We start from the raw sequence: 20,556 nt of genomic DNA on the forward strand, positions 1-20,556 counted from the left end.
AGTCAAGGAGCTTAAATAAGTTTTTTTTATTTTTGTAAAAGTATTATTAAAATCTGAAAATTTAAACACTATTAAAAAGAATTAACAATAAAATGTACATTATTACAAATGATTCAAAGAGACAAATATCTATAGAGTTACTTAAACTCACGAATTTTAGTGGAAGAAAATGCTTGCATATCCTAAATTATAAAATTATTTGAAAACCAATGCATATTTTGATAAGTTAAACATAGCGAAAAACATACTTGTCTATGGACACGAATGAATTCTCTAGGGTCATTTTTAGCCCAAGGTGGAAGAACAATGTCATTTAAAGGCACTCCATTTTGTTTAGAACCTGAAAAGCAAAGGTAGGGAATTCTATGTAATGAGAATAATTAAAATATACATAAATGTGGGTAAAGATCTAAATGCAAGTATATGTGACAGTGACACATTATGTTTCATTCGACACAAGTAAGCACTTAGTAAATTTCATATTTTAATGTCAAAAATATTTCTTCCCAAACTACAATTACTTCTGATGAGAGTAAATATGAGCTCACCTAAATCAAAATTATTGGAATTGAGAAGGAATTCTGGCAGATAGAAGAACTCTGGAATGAGCTCTTTCACGTCCGCCATATTATGCTTAGCAGCTGAAAGCCAGGCATCTTTAATGCTGTGAAACATACGATCCGCAAGATCAAAATGGCCACCCTACGAAAACAAAAATATAGGACATTTTCTTAATAAAAGAAAAAAATAGATAATCAGATATGTTTGAGCTATACTAAAATGATGTAGCTAATAGTAAAAAAGTTTTAATTGTAAAAAGCAAATTAAAAGTCTATTATAAATTTAAAAGGAACTTAAAGAATGATATTTTTTAAAGCATCAAATAGTTATTTACATGATAAGTAAAAGATAAAAATCCTATAACAACCAACCAATAGGAGCAGTCTTAGTAAAATAATAGAGATAATTTCAGAGACTGAAGCAGCAAAATTTTTTCCAATTTCTGAAAATTATTTGAAAATCTGATGAAGCTGAAAAATGACTAAAAACATGCAATTAAAACATATCTCTAGACTCAATGGCATAGATTTTTTTATTTATTAAGCATTACATATTTTATGTAATGATAAAAAATTATATATAATTCATTAAATTTTTATAACAAGATTGTGAATTAAACTCAGAATATGTCAAATGCAATTTTTATTTATTTATTTATTTTTTTAAAAAAAGGCCCGCAATAGCTATTTAGATGACTGATGGTCTAAGAAGCAATTTAGTTATTCCACACAATCCATAATTATTTTATTAATTTTTGATCCACAGAATCCATAATTATTCTATTAATTTTTAACATATTTTCTCAATATAGGACAAACTTTACGATTGCAGTAAATGTAGAAGAATTTATGCCTGTTTAATCTAAAAAATTTCTTTTTCTATCCAATTCCAATATTTAATTTTTATAAAATATAATTTTTATAACAAGATTGTGAATTAAACTCAAAATACCCCAAAATTCTAAGGCTTTTTTGCAATGCAAGAAAAATCAAATGCAATTTTTATTTATTATTATTTCTTTTTTTTTAAAAAAAAAAGGTCTGCAATAACTATTTAAATGACTGACGGTCTGAAAAACAATTTAGTTATTCCACACACTCCATAATTATTCTACTAATTTTTGATGTACTTATCAATATAGGATAGACACTATGGTTGCAGCAGATGAACAATTTATACCAGTTTATCTAAAAAAAAAAATTTTCTATCTGCAAACACAATTATCATTACATAAAATTAAAAAAAAATTTTTTTTCAGCCCCATTGCAATGTAAAGAATATTTCCACAAGCTTTTTTGACAAAAATATACTAATGTAAATTCTTCTACAAAGAAAATAAATAAAAAAAATAGAAAAATATTTAAAGTTAAATAAGTTGAAGGGCAAGAATAAAGACCCATAAAATGATTTATTAAAGATATAAGTACCTGTAAATGCAAGAAATGTTGCGTGAATGGTTCCATTCGCACAAGATATGATGCAACTATCATTGCTGATGAATAAAATGTTCCATAATGATATGGTGGAGTTTCACCTGGAAAGATTTATTAATAGATTAGATTATTAGTTTGAATTCGGTAAATGATGTAAAAATAAATGAAGTGTAAATAATAGCAATAAATGAAAAATTATACACTTCATACAAAAACATTAAAATAATTTTCATTAAGAATAAAAGAAAAATAAACCAATTTTTTTTTAAATCATAAATTTTTTTTAAATATTCTCAAAAGACAGTATAAAAAATGTTTAAATTATTTAAAAAAGTTTTATAAATTATTCTATTTTCAGAAGAAAAGAAAAGGAAGAGTGAAGACAAAAATTTAAAGTAGTACACGCAATTTTATTTGTTTATTAAAAAAAAGTGTAATGCTTACTTGTGACACACCTGTTAAAATTCTTTTTTAATAATTTTAACATTTCACCTTGAATTCACCTTTTAGATTTTGTTACATCACTTTATTAATAAAGTTTCTTGAATTAATTTAAATTAAATTTCAGATAAAAACAATTATTTATCAGCTTTGATTTTTAAAATTTAACTAGGTTAAAGTGAAACAATGAGTGGAAGAAGAATTAAAGTGAATTTCAGTCAATTAGCTTTAAAGTTTATAAGATGATTTTCAAGAAAAAATATTATGTATTGTTTTAACTTCATGTGCACACATCTTCAACTCCTGAAATCGATAACATCCTTTTTCACTCGTCATTTAGTTCACAGTCTTGGCAATTAAATTTGCTATGGAAACAGGTTTACAAAAGTTACGAACAAACTGTTAGTTCAAAATGCACTTTGAACCTTCTTTCCTTACAAAAACATTAAAAAACATCACATTTTTATCCACTGAGATCTTTGGAATTTAGGAAAATAAACTGAATTTTGTTTAGTTAAATAAGATCCTTCCACATAAATCTCAATTTTTTCCAGAAATGTCACTTAGAAACTTTTGCCATTGAGTATTGGAGCTGTCTGGTTTATTACATAAGCACCTGAATGTGGAGACAGGGTTTGTGATCTACTTATTTTTGTTGTCATAGAAGAGGTGTATGAATAATGCTTAGTTAAGACATTAAAATCCCATTAACTTCATTTAAGAAAAAAATTAAACTTGAGATTTTTTGATTTTGAAATAAAAGTTCAGTTTGAAAAAAGAAAAAAAAAGAAAAAAACATTTTTTTTCTTCTGAAACTGAGTTCAAGAGTTACTACAGAAAGAAAACACAAAAGATTCTTAAAAATTATTCAACTCAAAATTTTACGAAATGAATTAAAACCTAAATTTTGTTTTATGCAATGTTTACATCATCATTTATTCCTAAAATTAGAATACTACAGTAAAAGTCAAAGCAAAAAAGAGGGCATTGTGACTTTTTTATGAAAGCATGGAGTTTGTGATCTGCTTATTTCACGAAAAGGAAGTAAGGAGTCCGAAATTGAAAAATAAATGTTTATATATCATTTGAATAGCACTTTTCAACTATGAAATACATAATCAAATGCATTTCCAAACATTCTTCTAAAATAAAAGAAAGGGAGGTCACAAATGATTGCTTCCAAAAATTAAATTCTAATACTGTTGAAAACTACAGTGATACCATAAAGCAAAACTTAATTTATTTCTTGTGAAGTGAAACTTAAAAGTTTACTCACCATGCGGATCATCCCACTCCTTAAAGCGTTTCAGAAATTGGTGAAGCCTATCAGGCGTCTGAGCGCCCATAGGTTTGGTAAAATCACGAAATGTTGCCTGGTCATTTAAATCCAGCTCCTGAATTAAGATAAAATGTATTAATCAGACAACAAAAAAAAAGAAATGTGATAAAAATGATTTATCAAAAAAAGAAGATTTAAAAAAATAATGCTAGCTAAAAAAAATACAAGAGGTAAAATAAAATTCACTAAGTTCGAAATTAAGCAAATACAATCAAATTATATAATTGTTACATGTACTTGTAGTATATCTTATTGCAAAAAATTTTTACATTTCTGTCAGTATTATTTATTTATTGACAGAACCAAAAAATTTTTATTTATTTTTCGAAGTATCTTTTCCTAAAAAACGTTTGGAATTTGCTTTAAAAACGCTCAAAATTTAAAATTTAGTAAAATTTCTACATAGAAAACATGAATTTTTTTACAAATAAAATGTTCAGTATTCTTAAATTTTAAAGACTTTCTTAAAAATTTTACATTAAAATAATGCTATTGAACAGGATAATTTTTGTACAGACAACAATTTTATGGTATTCATTAGATAAAAAGGATTTCTCACGAAATACTACAAATGAAATACAAACAAATAAGTGCAATAATTATAATGGGTATAAAAAGACAAATTTCAATATTTTTTTGATAAAATAATTTTCTTTAATCCAAATTGTTTGAGATATTGAAGTTTTATGGACATTTTAAATATGTATTAAAAATTTGGTAAACATTTTTCATTGAAAGGTTAAAAAAAATATAACCATAATTTTTACTAAACCAGAAGATGGTAAAAAGGAATTACAGTTAATATAAAAATATTTCTTTCCACATAACTAAGGCATATAAGTAGATAATTAATTACCTCAGAATCATAATCAGCCAATATCCAAGGAAACACAGGATATTGCATTAAATCATTGTAAGATCGGCCAGCCAAGGTGTTTAGATGCATCAGATACTGAAAGTTGCTGATTTCACCACGCTGAAAAAAAATATTACTATCTTATTTTAAACTTTATATAAAGTGATTTTCAAAATTAGGTAAAATGGGTGAGTTCTGTGATATGGAGCAAGTAGATCATACTCCAATTTGTTTCACTTCTTGAAAAGTAAAAAATCGCTCAAGTGCCAATTTTTAGGACAATACATAATTTGCACATAACATAATTCTTTTTAAAAAAATATATAAGAAATTTTTTTTTAACATAATAGACCAGCAGAATATAGATAGAGCTTGATAAATGATAATAACCAAGTCTTTATATTCTTATTAGAAGAGGAAGTAAGAATAAGGTAGACGATAGTAAGAATATTCTTAGTAGATTAGGCTGGCTAAAATTTGCCCAAATTTTGAAAATTCTCAATTTCACAATGCATGTCATAAATGAACTTTCAATTCAGGAATATCTCTACTCTCTTTTTAAACGTTCAGAGAATTTTCCTTGATAAATATTTTTGCTACTAAAAATTATTTCATCAAAACGCCGCATGTAACTTTTTTTGATAGCGCTGTGGTGCTTTCGTCGAAAAATACGGTACAACCCAAAAAATAAGATGCGTTGAAAATGTACACAAATATAAGTAAATAGGGATAATGCTCAAAACATTGCGCTTAATTTATGTTGTCATATCAGTTTTAAATAAATTTATTTAAGGTTCATCACTTACAACAGAAAACTCTTATGAATGGTAAAATGAAGGATTAATTTAAACACAAAACACAATAAACTTTCTAGAATATCAAGCCTGTTCGCACATTGCCTCGTAAACGTAATATGAGGGAAGGGATGCACCGGAAGTTTTCAATATTTCTTTCTGTTTCAGGAAGCTTGTTACTGTTTACATTCAGTCACCTATCTATAATTTTTTTATTATAGCCAAGATTTGATATTTTTTTATAACTTTTAATAAATTATGGAGAAATAAAATTCCAATATAATAAAATTTTACTTACCACCCATCGCTGAGTAACAGATGTATCTCCAATAAGGCTACTCAATAAATTAGCACTATAAAAAATAACATAAATGATATTTAAATATTTTTCCATCAATTCCTGAAGTTAAAAAAAATCATTGAAAGAATTAACTTAAAAATATGTAATAAAACTGTAGTTAGACATTTTAAATATGAAAATTAAAAAAAAAAAGATGCTTTAATGAAAATGAAGTCAAAAAAAGATTTAATTGTTTACCTTGATTCAACATTGGCAGTTCTTTTTTGACCAGCTAATGATTCTTGTGCGCTGTCAGTTATTGCAGTGGCTGTTGCTAAAAATCTATAAAATAAGAAAAAATTGGACAAACATGATTTATACTTAACTTCTATATTATGGTGTATTAAAAAAAATAATTAAACTAACAAACAAAACATGAATGTATAAGCAAACATTTTTCAACATTCAATAGCACACATAGTCTTTAAGACTACAGATAGTTTATCTTATAAAATACTTATTTATGTATGATAATATTGAAAACATTAATTAATGTTGACGAAATTCGTGAGCATTCTAGATTTGGCCACTGCTATACTTTATATAATATGTTAATAACAAAAGCTAATTATAAACATTGAAACAGCTGATAAAACTAATAAGCAAACAAGCACATTTATTCATAAAATATTTTACATTTATTTTTCACAGTGAAATTTGTAAAAATATTATAGATAGATTGAAAATTTATACTATACTCAGTTAGCAATTTAGTAGATGTACAGTGAGGTGTAAAAATCTAGGGCCAGAATATATTTTTGTTTTTTGGCCTTTTAAATGGCTGTTCAAATGAGTGTTTTAATACAATTCTTGAAAGTCCATATTAAGTAGTTTATAGTAAATTCCAATTTAGACATCTGATTTTTTTTTACTTATTAATGGCTTCATTATTGAAATAGGACATGCAATCCAACATCATATAATCATCTTATAACACTACTGCAACTAATATTTAGAACATTTTCTATGCAAAACTCCAGTGCAACTAGAACTACAGTTTTCGTGACATAAAACGCTAATTTGCTTTTTATTATGCTGCTGAATTTTTTGTTCTGATCAATCACTTTTAGGCTTACATTTTAAACCACTATTGTTAGCTTTCCTAATAATTACAAAGACAAAATTTTGTTAAAGAATCAGCCTTTTTCCGATAATTTATTACTCTTTAACATAACTCAAAACATATGTATCTAACCACAGTGAAATTTTTATTAATGCAAACTGAAGGTTCATTAAGGAATTGTTAATTTTTTAAATTGTATTTATTAAAAAATAGTTTAATAGAATTAAAACATAATTTGGTTGGTTACTTTTGAGCCTAGAAATATAGTATTTTACTTTAGTAATTATGTTAATTGTTATTAAGTTTACAAATCTCTATACAAGCAATTAAGTAATAATATGATATTATTTGAATTTGAAAATTATTTATTTTTCACACTCATTTAAACAACAAAAAGCTTAAATAAATTAGAAAAAAATATACTGATCAGGAAATTTTGGAAAGTTGAAACATGTGAAAGTCATATAATCATTCCATAAAAGAATAACATAAAAAAAGAAGAAGCATCAAGACTAACTCCATAAAATGAATAAAATTAGAAAATTAAACAAAAACCAATAAAAATAGAATATAAGTAATATAAGCTTACCGAGCATAAACTTTATTTCTTATTTTTCTAGGAAAGGCAAGAAGATAGTTACGACCATCAGCAGAGAAAACTTCAAGAGCAATAGGCTGGAAAAGTAAAATAAATCAATAATTTTAAACAAAAACAGATTACCTAATTAATTATTTATAGTTTTTAGAATAAAGATAGTTTTTATTTTAAAATTATACAAATTAGACAAAAATATCATAGAAAATAAATAAATTGTATACCTGTAACAAATAACGCCGCTTATGAACATCTTTAATTTCATCATATGAAAATTTGCTGCACCTAAATTAAACAAATAAAATTTAGGTGGGCAAAGTAAGTTATGATTAAAATATATAATAAAAACTAACTTCAAAACTTATTGTTGATTAATTTCTATCATTTCAGGGTTTAAAAAAACATTCTCAGCAGAAAAGATGTGTAGATTTAGGTATAGTAATTTTTGTTTGAATAGGTAAAACAAAATTTCTTTTACAATAACTGAATAGCATATATTAGGCAGAATTTTAAGATACACTATGAAGATTGTATCTTAATTATATGAAGATTTAAAAAGTAGATTAAAAATTAATTAGCATATAATTAATTTTGCTTTGCACACTATACAACATTATGCTCAATATATCAAAAATTATATATTCTGAATGATAGACGCATTGACATTTTTGATCATTATGTTGAAAACAAATTTTTCAGTATTAAATAATAGTGCAAAGTCAACTATCACAACTGGGCTGCTTTAACATTAAAACAAATGACCCTATTATTGTTAAATACTGAGTAAGCACTTTACTATTATTTTGATGAAAATTACCAAATTGTTGGGAAAAGGGAGGGATGCCAGTAGAAAAAATAATTTGAATTGTGTTTTTTGTGATGATTGTCTTGATCTTCTTATTATCTACTGAAAAGGAGAGGGAATCCTGGTTTAGTTGCCATGCACCAGTTGTTGGTTGGGGGAAGTAGCCCGTCAAATTCTACAGAATTTTTTTTTTTTAGAATAAAGCTCCATAAATGTTAGTTTGGTGGTATTAGAAGTTTGTCGACAGCAACCTTCTTGAACTAATAAGGTTTAACTGTTGCTGGAATTATAATTTAATTATTTTTAAAAATAAATAGTAAAAACAAATAAAACGAAGCAAAATTGAATAGTTAAAATAAATAGACTGAATTTTAAATAAACTAAATTTTTCCACGATCCTTCTTTTTTGAATTATTAGTGAATGCGTCAAATGCACTTGAGCAAGATTAGATTAAGATTGATGAACACAAAGAACCGATATAAAGAAAGCGAGATTGAATTTTGTCAAGATTGAATCAGTATATTTTTGGCACAGCCTCTCTTCCATTCCTTTTTCCTGACAATTCTCCAACTTAAAAATTATCTGTTAGTTAGATCTTTCTTATGCAGTCTAAGCAGATACTATTTAATTTTACATAACTGACATAGAATATTGTTATTCTTTTTATTTTTGCATCCATGAATATTCCGAAATGATAACTGATCAATATTAGTATGGAACTATGAGTGCAGGCTCAAACCTGAGGGCTAGTTTGGTGCTTTATGCAAAACCAAACATCATTTTGCAACTTTGGATTATGCTACTTTGACAGAAATGAAAAATAAGAACTGCAAACATTTATACAAGATTGTCTAAATAAACAAGTGAAACATGAAGTGAGGTCCATAATGATTATATTATGTTCATATCCTACCAGAGAGGTAGTCCTTTTTTTAATGAAATATTTTTTTAAATTTTCTGAAACAAGTTACGAAAATAAGTTTACTTACATTCTCTTTTGATGCTTATTCATAGGAGTAGAATTTGGTATTATCGGGTCATGCATACTGAAATGGAAATAATATATTTAAATATTATATTTATCAAAATGATAACATTGAGATTAAGTATGAAATAAAATATGTCTTTTAAAATACTAACTTCACAGGCAATGAATCAATATCTCTAATTTCACGGGTCTTTAGCAAGGTAAAACCATCAACAACATAAAAGTGCTCCTTCCCAAATAATAGCAAACCCTCACAAGTATCAAGACCTTGTATCCGCGCACAGCGAAACATATGAGTAATCTGCATAAAGTAAACTGGTTTACTTGAAGAATTTTAGATGAAAGGAAATTGTTTTATAACAAGAAAATTACATGCATTTATAAAAAATGTACAAGGAAATTTATACTTTAGAATTAAGAGCATTTATATAACTTTTTTTATTCAATTTTAAAGATGCTTGTATACAGTACATCAAAAAACATATTTTTAACCCCAGTGAGTTTCGGTGTGATTAATTTAAGATTTAATGAAAGAAAATGAATAAATACAAATTAAAATGCTAAGAATATAGTATAGGACCACAGTTAATAAACAAATATATAAATCTTCAATGTTTTCAGTTTAAATTCATAAAATAATGCAAGTATTTTTACCAACTATATATATATATATATATATATATATATATATATATATATATATATATATTACCTTTTCTCCATCTTCTAACAATCTTAAGATGTTTTGATTTTCAGGACTACTTTCACTGCTTCGATCTTGTTCACCAGATCCATCTGTTACAACTTCAGATATATCTTGGTCTTCATCCCAATCATTAGAGCGATTAACAGAAGACTTTGACAAAAGGAGAGCTGCACGCAAACCTTGAAAACCTAGTAGTGTATGAAAAAAAACTTAATTAAAACATTTTATAACAGAGAGGTAATTTGAATAACAAATAAAGAAAACAGTTTGAAAAGGAAAAAAGTCGTAGTTCATTAGTTCATAAATCAAACGACTAAGTCAAGACATACCAATTTCTCGTTCTTCTGAAGATTCAGTTTCAAGATTGTTAACATCCACACTGTCAAGAGAAGTAGCATCAACAGAGATTGTATCTTGTTCCACCATATTCTCTGGCCTCCACCTCTTGTAATATTCCTTACTATCAAAACTTGTGGCAACTTTGTATTTTAAAGCTCGCTACAAGAATAAATATCAAACCATGAGATAAAGCAAAATTAAAAGTTCTTGATAAAAATATAATTGTTTAATTTTTTTTTATTAAATTAGATATTGAAAACAAAAACATTAAAAGTAGCACATGTAATAGGTATTATGAAAGCTTGGATATAAATAGTGAGAGATATTGGATAATTTGAACCTACAAAAATTTATTTATTTATTCTTTTTTTGTGAGTTTATTTCTAATAACAACAATTTTGGAAAAAAAGTTTATGAGAAAAAGATTTAATGAATATATTTATTGAGAAAAGGCTTAATGACAAGAATTAAATGATATTAAAATAATATGGATTCCAGCTTTCCTAGCAATAATATAAAATGGCACTCTTAACTGTTCAGTTAAATATGATTAATTGGTAAACATACATTAATATTGTATAAAAAAGTAAATGTACAGAAAAACTTATACTAACATTTTCTCCTCCTTCTACTTCAGGCCTGTATGGGTAATGAATGTAAAACAATTCATTTTTAACCATTTTTTTCCTCATTCGGCATGGACCTATAGTACACATAAAAGAAAGCACCAACTTTAGGCCTTTTTGCATACATACTCAAAATAAGAAGAAAAAAACATTCCTCTTTATTTAATATAAAGCTTTTTAAAAAGTACTTTAAAACATTAATGCACTAATACAGGGTTCATATTAATAGGTCGAAAAAATGTCTTCAGTTTTACAGAACTCTTCACTGAAATAATTATAAAAAATATGGCACATAGCAAAGACACATCAGTTTAAAAATATCAGAATAAATCACTTAAATAAAATCTTAAAAGCATGGAAAATTAAGAGTCATATGCAGCAAAATCAATACAAAATCATTATTTTTCCAACACACTGAATTATTGCATTATACAATATAATGATATGCCATGTAAACTTATTAACCCTTTAACACAGATGGGACACTGGTGTCTTTTTCATATATTTCTTTCTGATGTTCTAATTATAAGCAAAAATATATTTTGGTATTTTTTAATTATAAAAAAAAGTCTGTTAAATTCAGAATTATATTTGTACATTTGTAGAGAAATATAAAATCCAAAAAGAGCAGTTTGACATTTTTTTCCCATTCATATTCAAATATTAATCAATTTTGTTAGTTAAAGAAATTTCAAGGATGAATGACTGTTTCACTTAGATCTAAATAACAGCAAATATGAAAAATTATTGATTGGAAGTTAGCCGTGCTTGTAAAATTGTACCTTTAATGCAGAAAAAGACACTAGTGTTTCATGCTGTATTTTATAACCATAAGTTGTTAAAACCGGGTTCTCACTCAATTTCAGAAAAAGAATTCCCTGAATTCTCCAGGTATATCAGGCAAGTTTCAATGAAAGTCCATACCATATTTTATCCATATCATGCAATTTTTCAACAGAAAATGTGAATTATTTGACAAATGTTAAATATTAGATGACAAATATTAGATTGTTGGATTAAAACATATAATAGAATGAGAATGGAGACATAGCAAGTTTCCCCAAAAAGTAAAATTTTATAAAATAATTGTAATGAATGTTAGAATTAAACTTAAATTTTAATAACTTATTACTGTTATTGACAATTCTAAGAATGGTTATCTTTCAGGTATGATAAAGGAATTTTCCAGTTTTTTTTGTAAAAAACTGCAATTTTCCCTGACTGTTCCTTGCTTTTTAAAGTTAAAATAAAATTTCCTGACAATTCCAGGTTTTCCCTGACCCGTGGGTTATGCTAAATATAATATTTTTCACTTATTTTGAACTAAATTAATACAAAATAAGAAAAAAGTATGAAAAATATGTTTAATAAATATTTAACATCTAAGTCTTAATACACCTACAAATCATTCTCTCAGGTTTCAATAATTCTGAACATTTGACAGAATTTTAAACAAAAGACTGTTTATCATTAACCACCATCAAAGATTGAAAAAAAGGTAAAAACTTTTATCAGAAGTTAAAAAAACAACCAAAATTCTCATTGAGTAAACAGTTGAAGCGCAAAGAAATTATTGAATCAGTAAATATATTTTTATAAACTTTCCATATTGCAATCTAAACTTAACAACTTTGTAGGGAAACACTCAAAAAGTTAAAATAGACATTTTTTTTTAAAAAAAAAGAAAAAGAAAACAGTAAAACACCTAAAATTTTAATTTTTCCAAGTTCTTAACTATTTACTTCAGGCTTTTAGTAAAAATGTTCATTTTGCCTAAGTTTTATGAACCATCTAAAGGCAACACCTGCCCGTTCTAGGTTTTGAAAATTTGCAGATATGCACAAACAATAACAATTAAAAATTAATGAATTTTAATATTTTGCATGCAGAATTAAAAAAGAGTACACATCTTACCTTCTGTCATATCAAGCATCCATTTATCTAAATGAGTTCCTAAAGGTGATCCCCAAAGAGCACGTTCTCTCGTCAACTCTGCCTCAGTTTGTAACCACTCATTAAAGACATACTTCAATAAGTACTGCTTGTTCTGGAAAAAATAGTTTAAGGTAAACTGTCAGAGAGAATATTAAGTAACAGGTCATAGAAGTTTTTTTAAATAGTTAAATTTATTTTTAATAACACAAATAAATCTAATTTTCATAGTGATAAAAAAATAACTTAATCTTTTTATATTATTTATAATTGATAGAAATTAAATATTATAAATCGGAATTCAAAAAGAGAAATGGCAAAAACATAAAAATTCACGAAACGAAATAACGTTCATATTTGTGGCGACTAAATAGTATTTTATAAGTGAAATGAATAATTTCATACAATCCGAACATACCGGTTCTTCAGATTTACCAAAAATTTAATGAGTTAGTCTTAAACAAATTTTACACGATTATAATTTAAAAATTTAATCGTTTGGTAATACACTTACAGGAAACATTAAGATTAATATGTTATGTATTATTATATATTATGATTAATTCATTATATTTATTATTAAAGTAAAAACACTATCTCAAACGATAAGTGTACACATTTGTTAATTTCATATAACATAAAAAAATATTAATAGAAATTTCTTTGTAAGATTTTTAAAATTATAAAAACTTAACATAAAATATATGTGACATTTTTTTAAATCAAATATTAACAATTTACCCCAAAATAAATTCACACTATTTTTATATTTCTAATTATGGATCAAAAATAAAATTATGAGTATAGTTAAACTATAAAATTTTTAATTCTCTAATTGAGAGATTTTGTAGTGAATAAGATATTAAATTGCTGTACTTAATATTATTGACATAATTATACCCATAAAAAGCTGACGGTTCACATATGTAGCCAAAGATATGATAAGGCTAATAATAGCTAGTCAAAAAAGTAAATATATATGCTTAATTGTGGGTTTATGAAAATCACTCCAATACTGAAGGGAGTTAAAATGTTAAATTCGCCAGCATCTACTGTATTCTCAAGACATTGCATTTTCAGATTTTTATCAATTTAGTTTTAAGCAGAATAATTAAAATTGGAAAATAAATATTCCATAGAATTAGAGTTTATAACTTTCTTTATACTGTAGAGTACCGATTATCGGAGTTAATGTGGATCACGACTAACTCAGATAACTAAAAAACTGGGTTAAATTGAAGAGTATAAAAAAGGAAAGAAAAAGAGTAGGTTTAGAAGTAATAATTTAACAAATACAAAATCTATAAGAGTACACCACATACAATTCATATTATAATTAAAAAGCTTAGTTAAAAACACTTAAAGAGCATACTTTATGAGAAATAAAGAGTTTTTACTTAAAAGTCCTAAATCGTTTTTTGTTTGCATTACTTTGGCACTTTACTGCAGCCAATGTTTCCCCATTTTTTCAGAGATAACAGGAAGGCTGGAGTGGCCTCTTTTTGTTCTATATATGCGATAGCACTTTTGATTGCTATTAGTCCACCTGTATAAAAGATTTTTATATGCTGATTTTCATCGTCACTGTCTTCATCACCTTCGCTAGATTCACTTTCCTCATTGACAATCAGTAATCTTGTGTTGATACAATGAAAAAGATAAGGGAGTGATAAGGTTGGGTTTCGTTTTCCTGAGTGTTTGAAAGATAAAATTCAGAACTTCTTTCTGCTGTAGTTCTAAAAATAATTTAGAACAAAAAATCCTTAAAATATTTGATAGCTCCGTTAAAGCGGAAACTAGGATAATTGGGACTCTACTGTATTTTGTCCAGTTCCATCTTCTGATTGGACAAGACCGTCTGGCAAAGTAAATCCATTGCATCAGAATCTTTAAGAATCCATACTGCCCCTTCTGTTATTTGGCAAATCTAATGAATCGACACCACCTCTGTCGACAAGCATCACTTACGGCAACTCTGAGACAAAGCTTAACTGGCGTGCTAAAGAACTTTTGAGGGAAAGGCTTAATTTTTTTAATTGTATTTTACTTTGATATTTATAGTTAATTTTGCATTCCTTTTTCCTTCTGTTCCTGCTTCGCCATTAGCAAGGTTAAAATATATACAGATTTTCTAAAAACCACTTAGTTTCCCCTAATTAATAGTTTGTAAAACAATGAAAAAATATAATTATTGAATAATATATATATATATACATATGTATATTTTTTTTTATACAAATGTGTTGTATTAATTTTTATTTTCTATTGACTACTTCTACATACCATTTAATACACTTTTAAAAATTCAGATTTAGCTATTTCTTCATAAAATTTTTTTGTTTCATTTACAAAGTTTTACCCTCATTTATTCAATGATACAGCACCAACTTTGTTAAACTTTGCAGAAGCATAACTCACTTGCTGATGTTGCTTTGACTGAAATTCTACAAGATCTCGTACAAGTGACACATGAGAGGAAGTATACAGTTCTAATTCCTGTAAGAAAAATAAAGAAATCTGTTAAACACTATAATAATAACAAATAATTATAAAAAAGGTAAATAATCGTTACGTCTTCAAACACACCTTGTAGGAAACATTGCTTACAGGTGCACGGAATGGGTGGTCCTTTTTCATTTTTCTTGAAGCTAAGCGAGACAGTCCTCCAGTAACTTTTTGCAGTTTCTGAGGCAAAAATAAACAAGTTAACAAAAATGACATGTTTTTTTAAAAAGAATTACAATGACATATACAATTAAAAGAAAATGAAACATTTTAAATGATTATTAAAAGCAGTTGTAATACAAGTACATTGTTAAATCAAAGAGTTAAAATGAGAATAACAGGTTTGATCTTCAGTGGTGGGCTAAAGACCACCCAGGTACAGAACCATGGGTACCATCAGCTCATCAGAGAAGTAAAGCCCGCCTGAAGAAATGTTGACTACATTGCCACAATCATACCATTCGTCAAAATAGTAGAGCTTTAATCTCATTTATCTTAAGGCTAAAAACTTTTGTTCTCAGAGGGCTACTTTACTTTTTAACAAGAAAAAAAAATATTTATAAAGTTTTATAGTATAGTATAGTATCTTACATCGCAGTCATTCTGGAAAAACAAAATTTGTTAACTTTAGATACCAGTTATTATTCATACTAATTATTATTACTTCTATTGCTACCCCATACATAAAAAAACTACTATTTGTTTATTCAAAATATATATTACATATATATTTTTATATTACATAAAAAATTCTGAAATGCAAATCAATATAGCCCATTTTACTATTATTTAATATTACTCAAACCATTGTTAGAAATGAATAATGCCTTCTGTAGTTTAATTAAAATTCATTTAATTTGATCATTTTAATATGCAATTCATTCCAATATAACATTCTGATAACATTACCAAAGACATTAAGCATAACAAACTATACCAACACTTAAAAAAGCACATTAAATAATTTTCTTTTATTAATTAGCTGCATATACATTAAAAGATTTTATTAAATAACTTATGTTAATACATCTAATCATTTAAATTTAAGAGAAAGATCTTTTTTTTTAAAGTTTTATTCAAGTAATATTGTATAATCAAGTATAATTTTCAACAAATATCAAGACATTATTAAAATATTTAAAATCACAATTTTCAATAAACCTATTTAATTTAAAAATAACATTACCAAATGGTGACTTTAAAAATATGATTATAAATAATAAAATCACATTAAAAAAATTGAAGTCTATTTATAAAATACAATATTATTAACGGCACTTACAGTTTGAAATTGAGTTTGGAACTGCCAAGTCTCTTTGGTGTATCCTTGCTTTCGTTCACTCTCTAGATAGTTGTGCCATAACTTACTCATAGGCTCTTGCACTACACCCCTCATACATTCGAGAGTTGGCACTTTAGGAGATGGAGAAGTGTAACTGCTGAAATTGCTGAATTGCACTTTGCAAAACTCTTCCAACACCTGAAAAAGCAAAACAATATTACGTTTTTGGATTATTACGACATAAAAAACAAAGCCATTGGCAATTAGCCACAGAGATATTTACAGTCATAGGGCTTTCTCTTAGGGCCTCACATTTATTCTGGGGTCTTCTTAGTGATATGCAAAACTATTTCTCTTAATTATAATCATTGATAGAATTTTATAATAAATTTTTAATCTTGAAAAGTAAAAAATGCTTTTTAATTTAATATTTCAATTATATAGATAGATGCAGTAACTAACTTAAGATAGACATGCCTCCTGAAAGCAGTGGTCTCCATCAGACACCTTCCAACAGAGATATATAAAGAACCAATAATTTCAATAACAGAAATATTTCTTGCAACGAAATTTTTCTATAATCATAATACAAATATAAAAATGTAATTTAATTAAAATTTACTAAATAATTAAAAAATATCAATTAGTAAAACTATTAATTAATTCTTTACATGTTAATGTTATTTGACTAATAATGTTTGCTTACAAGTTAATGTTATTTAATAATGAAAAAGAACAATAATTAAAATTTTACTTGTCGACGGCTGATATATAATTCTTCCCAAACTCTATTAGCAGCATTAGATATAAGGGATGCTGCTTCTTCAGCAGATGTCCTGTGTTTATTTTCTTTCTGTTCTTTAAAATTAGCAGGGACATGCCAAGTACTCTTCTGGTTGGAATTAGAACTGCAAAAAAGTATAATGGTCTAAATTAGTATTTTTTCACCTAGATAGTGAGTGTTTGAGCAGTGAAGAATAATTAAGTGCAAACCAGTGATTAGGATCTTCTGTCAGTAGTAGAAGGCAGTAACACAGGCAACCGAAGAATTCATTTTCATGATTTGCAGGTGCAATCACAATGTTTTTATGAGCAGCAATTTTTTGCAAGCCTTCCAACACAACCATTTGGTCTAACAAAAAAAAAGATAAAGCTAAATTAAAATGATATATATACATATTAAAAAGCTCCACTTTGACCAAAACAAAGAATTCAAATTAGTTTGATTCTTTACACTAAAAATAAAATATGCATATTACAGAAACTTTCTCATTATTTTAATCATGGTTTACATATTCAGTGATCAAATAAGTCATTTTTAATCAGGGAGTTCTTTTACAAATAAAAGTCATAATCAAATTAAAATTTTTTGTTTAAGAAATGAAAGCAAAAGTAAATAACCTATTGTTGCAATCATAAAAATGCAAGAAGCATTTAGTCCTTTTCATTACTGTCTTAACATTTTTAAACACCTAATTTATAATTAAAATGTGCAATTTGCATTAGAATTTTAAAACATATACATATTGATAAAACTGTAATTAAGCAAAAATATGAAGTCTAAAACATAACAAATTTGAAGAAATAAGACATATCTGCATTACAGTATTGCAACACATGAACAAAATGAACTAATTTAGATTTTTAGTTTAAATAAATTTCTTGATCAACTCACCCACGACACTCTCCATTGTTCGTGATAGCTGATAGAGAATTGTTCTATTTAGACTTCGATAAACACTATCAAATGATATAGAAGATGAACCTAAAAAAAGAAACATTACATTTTAGTTCCACATACCTATAAGTACAATTTCTGATCTAAAAAAAGTCAGATATTAAAAATACGTGAGAATGAAGACAATAAATCTAAATTGGAGGCTGGAGAAAAATATTTTCCTAGACTGAAATTATTATTTTAATTGTTATTCTCTCTGTAACATGCAAGCTTAAATGTAAATCAAAAACTTCTAGCAATGCTAAAACAGGATTAAATTTTTATTAATTGAATTAAAATTTTGAAATTTTTTTTTAAATTTGAATACAAATCAGAATATGCAATTTTAGTATGAAATTCGGTCAATATGGGAACTCAGAGATTGCATGCATGACTTTAAAATTAAATTTTAATTTGTAGATCAATTCAATATAACCAAAAAATAGTATTTGAAAAATATCACAATTGCAATCAATGCAATTGGTATGTGCGATTCCAAGATGTCTTAACATAAAAGATCTGGCCATTTTATAACACCCTTTAATATGTTTTCAGGTTTCATAACATCCTTTAATATGTTGTTCATTGAGAGAGTAATGATGAAATTCATGATGTTGTTGATAAGAAAAATCAGAATCAAGAAATTTTTTCTTTATAGAAAGCTAAACATTATAATTTTATTAAAAATGCAGGGATTTTAATATTTTACAGATACTTGACCACCCTTGTAAATTTTCAAAGTTGCCCATTTATAAATAATATAATTGACATTAAATAAATTATAACATAAAAAATAAAAATAGTACCTTTTCTTTTGGCTTGAGCGATTAATTTGATTATAAAATCTAAAACTTTATGTGAATCTTTAGCAAAAACACCTGTAAAAAATATTTTCATTACTTGCACAGCATTTGAACTCAATCAACATAACAACATTTAAGAAAAATTTTCTCTTTTTAATAGAATTATACGTAAATGATTTTACCTTGCCACAATTTATCAACAAGACAACTGGTAAAATAGAATACATTTGGCACAATGTTGCTATAGCTGCCTCCTGCAACTATGGGCATAGCTGCTTGTTCCCCTAATAAAACATCAGCAGCAAGTAGGTGATCCATAACTAATGATAAAATATCCATTTGAAATTCACATTGCTGATTGTGAGTGGAATCTATGGGTATAGCCTGAAAAATAAAATAATTATTTAATAAAGATTGAATTGAAATTTTAAGGGTTCATACAAGTAAATATAACAAGCAAATTAAACTAAATTATTACATATTCTGTACTACCAAATTATTTATATAAAATAATGACAATTTAGAATATGTTGTTCTTTTCCTTTATACTTGAAAGAAAGTATTCATTATTGAGCATTTCCATGGTGACTGATATTACATTTTCATAGGTTATAATTTTTATTTCATAACCTTCTTTTCGCTGATAAATATTTAAAACGTATTTTCAGTAGATAAAATATAATTACGCATATAAGAAAAGGGGAAGAAAATTAGGAAGGTTTTCTTTAGAATAAAATATAAACTGTAATTAATGTTATACACAGAAGTTAAACACAACATTTTTTGAAATTCTCCTTCTATAAGCAATAATGAGATTATTTTTTTAATTTATTTAAAACAAAAACTTCAAATTAACAGGAAACATTAAAACTTAACATGAAAGCATTTATAGAAAGCGGCAAAAGAAGAAAACTCGTGACTGATGTCACAAATACAAATTATAACAAAATTTTAATAAACTTTTTATTATTATAACAAAATACATAAAAACTACAGTTTTTGACCTTATATTTAAAATAGTTAATAAGCAACTTTATTTTTATTGTTAGGTTCTCCTTTGCATCATGGAATCGCTCTACAGGGTTCCCACTCTATGATGAGATTGAAATTCAAGGACTTTCCAGGACTTTTCAAGGACCTCAACAAAATTTTCAAGGACTTTAATCTAAGACCAATTTTAGAAATTATTCTCTTCTATTTTACTAGAAGCAATAATGCTTGTTGTGGCAATAATTAATTTCAAATATAATACCTAAATGCTTTGCCTATATAGAGAGAAGAGAGTATATGTATTATGGACTAAAATTTATATTTTTTTAAAAACAACCCTACTGGTTTTACATATTAATTCACAAAATCATTTTCAGCACAATCTATAACTAATGGTAATGAGGTGTTAATGGTGAAATCCTTTAATCCTGTGTATTTCC

At 26.2% G+C, this 20,556-nt stretch overlaps 1 protein-coding gene across 2 annotated transcripts in view; it reads right to left on the bottom strand.

Moving 5' to 3' along the window:
- The window catches only part of bchs (WD repeat and FYVE domain containing 3 bchs), a 105,813-nt gene that overhangs the window by 25,528 nt on the left and 59,729 nt on the right, over positions 1-20,556 (bottom strand). For both annotated transcript variants that reach the window (XM_043047239.3, XM_043047238.3), the window contains exons 37-59: positions 19,309-19,510; positions 19,130-19,201; positions 18,282-18,371; positions 17,600-17,738; positions 17,361-17,514; positions 16,607-16,804; positions 15,406-15,504; positions 15,238-15,315; positions 12,802-12,934; positions 10,876-10,964; positions 10,252-10,420; positions 9,929-10,110; positions 9,369-9,517; positions 9,218-9,274; positions 7,647-7,707; positions 7,417-7,502; positions 5,963-6,046; positions 5,723-5,777; positions 4,631-4,750; positions 3,712-3,829; positions 1,989-2,095; positions 549-702; positions 249-340 (exon numbers count right to left, since the gene is read on the bottom strand). In XM_043047239.3, the coding sequence (XP_042903173.2) occupies positions 249-340; positions 549-702; positions 1,989-2,095; positions 3,712-3,829; positions 4,631-4,750; positions 5,723-5,777; positions 5,963-6,046; positions 7,417-7,502; positions 7,647-7,707; positions 9,218-9,274; positions 9,369-9,517; positions 9,929-10,110; positions 10,252-10,420; positions 10,876-10,964; positions 12,802-12,934; positions 15,238-15,315; positions 15,406-15,504; positions 16,607-16,804; positions 17,361-17,514; positions 17,600-17,738; positions 18,282-18,371; positions 19,130-19,201; positions 19,309-19,510 (2,688 nt within the window). The remainder of the gene's footprint in view (positions 1-248; positions 341-548; positions 703-1,988; positions 2,096-3,711; positions 3,830-4,630; positions 4,751-5,722; positions 5,778-5,962; positions 6,047-7,416; positions 7,503-7,646; positions 7,708-9,217; positions 9,275-9,368; positions 9,518-9,928; positions 10,111-10,251; positions 10,421-10,875; positions 10,965-12,801; positions 12,935-15,237; positions 15,316-15,405; positions 15,505-16,606; positions 16,805-17,360; positions 17,515-17,599; positions 17,739-18,281; positions 18,372-19,129; positions 19,202-19,308; positions 19,511-20,556) is intronic.

The sequence above is a fragment of the Parasteatoda tepidariorum genome, chromosome 5 (genome assembly GCF_982258835.1).
Source record: "Parasteatoda tepidariorum strain Cologne lab strain chromosome 5, Ptep-v5.0, whole genome shotgun sequence".
Classification (NCBI taxonomy): Eukaryota; Metazoa; Arthropoda; class Arachnida; order Araneae; family Theridiidae; genus Parasteatoda; species Parasteatoda tepidariorum.